The sequence below is a fragment of the Oryzias latipes genome, chromosome 10, assembly GCF_053564925.1.
Source record: "Oryzias latipes strain Hd-rR chromosome 10, Olatipes_Hd-rR_3.1".
NCBI lineage: Eukaryota > Metazoa > Chordata > Actinopteri > Beloniformes > Adrianichthyidae > Oryzias > Oryzias latipes.
The window spans coordinates 1,172,460-1,177,353 of record NC_136246.1 but is presented as its reverse complement, the minus strand read 5'-3'; the positions used below and the strand labels follow the sequence as shown (position 1 = coordinate 1,177,353).

Sequence of the window (4,894 nt, the reverse complement as noted above, 5' to 3'; positions counted from 1 at the left end):
CAGTAACACAGAGCATTTTCCTGCATCACTCTGCATCAGGATGTCATTAGTGACTCTGAGAAGGGCTGTTTCAGTGGAGTGAGCTCTGCCAAAACCTGACTGAAATTGATCGAATGTCCCATGACTGTCGAGAGCAGCTGTAAGTTGTTTGGCAACAACCTTTTCTAAAATTTTAGACATGAAAGGAAGATTAGAAATAAGTCTAAAACTGCTAAAAAGGGAGGGGTCAAGCCCAGGTTTTTTAAGGAGAGGAATTACAACAACATAAAATCTTTCCACCTTTATCCACCTTTGTCATGGTAGGGAGAACACGTCAATGGAAGGGGGGGGGGGTCATCTAAGATAGTACAAGGGTTAAGAAGTAAAGCAGGTCTACAGATGATGAACTTTAGACTTAAATGTTATTGTTTAGCAAACCTTCTTTTTTGATAAGACCTAGATTATGTGTTCCTTCTGCAATAAACTTTTTTTTTAAAGTTTGCCTTCAGATAAAGAAGAAAAGTAAACATTTTCAAAAGTTTTATTTTTTAAATGTTATAGCTGTTGTCAAATACATAGTTTAGTAATAAGACACATCATACATGGTATAAATGTCATTCATTATACGTACTCTACTGTAAATAAACTTTCATTGGAAAGTGAAAGAGGCGGTTACTGTCAAGTCCACAGTGTGGCAGTAAAGCTGTTCCCCTCAGATACATTTGTGCAGCTCAACTTTGTTAAAGACATATCAAATAAATAGTAAATAAATATTACAAAAGGCAACAACATTAAGACTTGTTGTATTAGCTTCTTTGAGTGTAGTGTCTTCTCTCCAACATTGCCTTCGTACTCATCTCTTCTTATTTAAACTCAGTCTGGTTATGCTCTGAAAAGGATAAAACATTTTTATTGCCTTCATGCTTCAGAACTTCCGGTTCATAATGCAGTTGTAAAAATGTTTAATTTCACTAAGTCAATTATGCCATGAAAAGTAGCTTAACCTTTTGGATCAGAGACTCCAGGCTGCTAAAGAACTGTGTGAGATTCTCCTTGGAATATGAGGTGCAGTTTTGGCACGATTCCTGAAGGTGAAACCAGAACAAGGACTTAGTTGTCATAATTCTTTACAGTAAATCATCTGAACAATCCTACGCAATAAGAAAAAAATATGGATAATGTCACTTACTGGAGTTTTTTTTCCATCACAGAATTTTATTCCTTGTCTCTGAAAATGTATCAAATGATAACACTTATTTAAATTCTAACCCAGAGGATCTGCGGAAATTTGGACATAATGCATAATCAAACCCATTTACTCACAGTGAGGCTTTTCCCCAGGCTGTAGTAGAGTTTGGAGTCAGATGCATTCAGATCCTCTTTGAGAGAGTTTTGAAAACAGTCTAACGCTTTGAGGCTGCAGCAGTTCTGTACCAAACAATGAGAGGATGAGCATTGCATTTAGCAGTTTTCACAGAAAGACATTTAATGTTTTTCTTTATCCTATTTTGTGTGCACTTGATCCCAAAAATGTAAATATTTTAAAGCATATTATTAACCCTTGTGCTATCTTAGATGACCCCCCCCTTCCATTGATGTGTTCTCCCTACCATGACAAAGGTGGATAAAGGTGGAAAGATTTCATGTAATCCATGGACACCAGTGAAGATCACAAATCATTGAAGAATAAAGGTTCAGAGCACTGTCTAGTGGGTCTAGATGACCCAACTCCCAATGTTAACATGCCTTTCCACCTTTACCCACCTTTGTCATGGTAGGGAGAACACATCAATGGAAGGGGGGGGGGGTCATCTAAGATAGCACAAGGGTTAAAGATGAACTATTGAAAAACATAAGTATAAACTTCAAAGTATCAGGATTGCTGAATGTTCACATCCTAAGGAATATGCATAACTAACCTCTCCCTGTTTGATTACTCAACATGTTTCACTGAACGGAACCATTTAGAAAATGAAAAAAATGCTGTCAGTAAGTTTGAAAGTTGACTCTCTTCAAATTGACAGCCTGACAGGAAGCAGGGCTTAGTGCAGTTTACAAGTAATACACTTTATACACAATTGAATTCTATATGAAGGGCAACAAGTCAGGTGACATGGCATAACTGTTTTTCTGAAGTCTGTTGTAACACAACAAAAAAGTGTTTGTCTCTATAGCATCGACATTTACACATTCAGATAGGCTGTGTTTTTTATTAGGAGTAAAATGTATCTGCTTTTGATGAAAATCATATTTTCAACCAGCCCAGTCAATAGTTTTTCTAAGTAAACAGTAAGAAATAAGAAAGGTCTGATACATCGACAGTGTATCAGAGGATTTTATCCTGACAGATTTTTTTTGATTCATAATGTCTAATCTAAACATGTGTGACATGTCAAATACTTTTTAATCTTCCTGGATAAACTATAAATTTTCACAGAGTACATATACTCGTCATCAAACACATTCAGCAAGTTCACATGCTGATTGATGTACTCCCACTGTTAACAGCTGAGGGATGAGTAATCAAATCAACCAAAGCAATTGTCACTACAACCACAATTTCAAAACTGTTCAAAGTTGTTTTTCTTACCTCTATGTTCTTTGGAGAATGCACCATCTGCCTGTTGTCCTGCACAATGCAAAGAGACTCAGAATTAGTTCCTAGAATGTTGTGGTCAGATGTGGACAAATCCGTGAAAAAGTTAGATAAAAACTGACCTTCATCGTTTTGTTTAGAGTCTTTAGTTCATTCAGGACCTCCTTGAGTTTCCTTATTATTTTTGGCTCTCTGTTAGCCAAAGAACAGCAGCAGACTGCAAAAAGGCAGACAACAAGTAGCTTCATGCTGTTCATACTGTCTGCAGAAGCACTACCTCACCAACAGATGCTTTACCAAAGAGTTACTGGTAATGTTTTCAGTGGCGTGTCTCTTACCTTTTTATATACTTATCCTTGTGGACAGAGGAAAACCGCTTTCACTGATCTGGAAAGCAACAGTGTGTGAGTAGAATTTTCTTTTCCACTGACAAACGATACGTGATTCGAGTGTCGTCAAGTTGCGGGCGCGTGCACACGCTTGTGCGTGGTTGCCTATAGACACAAGTGTGTGAATGTGAAGTCATTTGTGTGCAACCAACAGGAAACTATAGGGAGACGGCACTTCCCATTTTCATTCTGAATCAGTGGAGCCCCATCGTTACCATGTCATAGGTAGTATTCGTTGGTGTGGTATTGACAGACTGAATGCAGTCATCTTGGCCACCTACACAAACACACAGAGCCTGTCACAACAACAGGAAACTCTTTCTCCGGTTTTGATGTTAAGGGGGAGAAAGAGTATAGTATTATTCTACACAAGAGGAAGCCTGTTGTATTCAGTCCATGTAGTGTTCTGGTTAAAGTTGTTTGAACATTGTTTTTTCACAACAACACGCATTCAGTGAAGTCCTGCTGCTTCTATGTGAGAGCTGCGGTTGACAGCAGACATGCAAGACGTCTGACTCTAGACCCCCAGGTAAAAGGCGGCAGGAAAAGAAACACATGCAATGCCAGCAAGGTCACATTTTCAGAAGAATCCAAGACTCCTTTATTGTTTGTAATTCCAAAGTAAAAGTAAAATTAATCCACTGCAGGTTGTTTGTGGAGGAGCTTGGTGTTTACTCTTCCACTGCATGCAGCTCATAATTGCAATTTTTTCACAGAGAAAATTGAAACTTCTATAAAATTGTGGATTAAAACTACAACAATGAAGATAACACAAATGAGCTGTCTCACGGGCCAGTTTAAAGTTTGATGACATTTCTTTTCATGTTTTAAAATTGACTCCCGTTGAACATTTATGAAAGATGTTGGAGGGGTTCCACTTTTTAAAGCTAAAAGCTGCGATCCTTCTGTAAATGTTTTGGCACTATGACACTGCAGCTGCCACCGCCTAAACTGCTTTTCTAACTGTCACAATTTCAGAACTACTCTTCATTTCACCTGCAGCTGCATTATTGTAGAGTCAATTATCAAGCTGGCCATGAGACAAAGACCTAAGTTTAAAATGGAAAAAGGAAAGCATGAAGTCTGGGTCTCTTTTAGTCCTTTTGTTCTACATACTAACAGCAGAAAATGAATTTAAACAAAAATATCACTTAATGTTTCTTCAGTCAGTCATTCATTAAAACGAAGCTTAAACACTTGGAAAATGTTGGGATTTTTCTGTGGTAATAGTTCAGTCATTCTGCCCTATTAGTTTTTGTGCACTCTTTCTCTCTGCACAACCTGTATGTACATTCATCTTTGCAACTAAATGAGAGGAAGTGAGAGTGCATGTGAAAGAGAAAAAAACCCTCATCTGTTCTCTGTCTGCCAACGTAAAGGAATAGGTGGGTGGGGACTCGGACTGGTCTGAGAGGAGCATCACCCTCATCTGTCTTATCCGGAGTCCCTTTATGATGCAGTTTCATGAGGAAAGTGTGTTTTCAGGCACATCAAAAAATTCAGAAGAGTTTCCTCCTGTGGCTACTTTTATCATTCACCTGTGACAGAAGAGTCAAGCACCATGTGTCCCCCTGAAACGTCACTACAGGAAGATGAAGAGATGAAAATATTGTGACCTAAGTTTGAACCTGCTTATTAAAAAAACATTTTAATGCATCAAAATAGTTTTAGTGACAGCTGGACTGTCTGTTCATCACTGACAGAGAGCCTTCGTGGACATGTTCAATATTTTATCCATTAGGGTTTAAGCCATATGATGACATATCATTCCAACAAGTGGGTTGTCAAAAGGCTGTAAGCTGGGTTCCCTTATCATTGAACTACACATGAGAATATGGCTTGGTTTTTACTGTGACGGTTTATTTGTTACTTTTCCTCGTAATATTACTCCATCCAAAACATCTTTAAAATCCAAATACAATTTAAAAAA

At 38.0% G+C, this 4,894-nt stretch overlaps 1 protein-coding gene across 2 annotated transcripts; it reads right to left on the bottom strand.

Annotated features, from left to right (window-relative positions):
• Positions 1 to 506: 506 nt before the first annotated feature.
• Positions 507 to 3,127, bottom strand: il-21 (interleukin-21). Of its 2 annotated transcripts, XM_078953467.1 has the most exons (7): positions 2,914 to 3,127; positions 2,698 to 2,792; positions 2,570 to 2,608; positions 1,303 to 1,407; positions 1,169 to 1,207; positions 984 to 1,064; positions 507 to 868 (listed from the first exon to the last, which is right to left on the bottom strand). In XM_078953467.1, exons 2-7 carry the CDS (start codon positions 2,701 to 2,703, stop codon positions 833 to 835), a joined length of 306 nt encoding a protein of 101 aa, XP_078809593.1. In that variant the 5' UTR covers positions 2,704 to 2,792; positions 2,914 to 3,127; the 3' UTR covers positions 507 to 832. The 2 variants fall into 2 exon arrangements, with proteins under 2 accessions (XP_078809593.1, NP_001121987.1); NM_001128515.1 differs by lacking the exon at positions 2,914 to 3,127 and having other exon boundaries at positions 833 to 868; positions 2,698 to 2,832.
• Between the last annotated feature and the right edge of the window lie 1,767 nt (positions 3,128 to 4,894).

Excerpts from the sequence above, each read along its gene's own strand:
- il-21 (NM_001128515.1), bottom strand. The coding sequence starts at position 2,832 with ATGAACAGCATGAAGCTACTTGTTGTCTGCCTTTTTGCAGTCTGCTGC. Across the intron at positions 1,208-1,302 it reads GCCTGGGGAAAAGCCTCACT|AGACAAGGAATAAAATTCTG; the intron begins GTGAGTAAATGG and ends ATACATTTTCAG. Across the intron at positions 1,065-1,168 it reads GTGATGGAAAAAAAACTCCA|GAATCGTGCCAAAACTGCAC; the intron begins GTAAGTGACATT and ends TTTCACCTTCAG.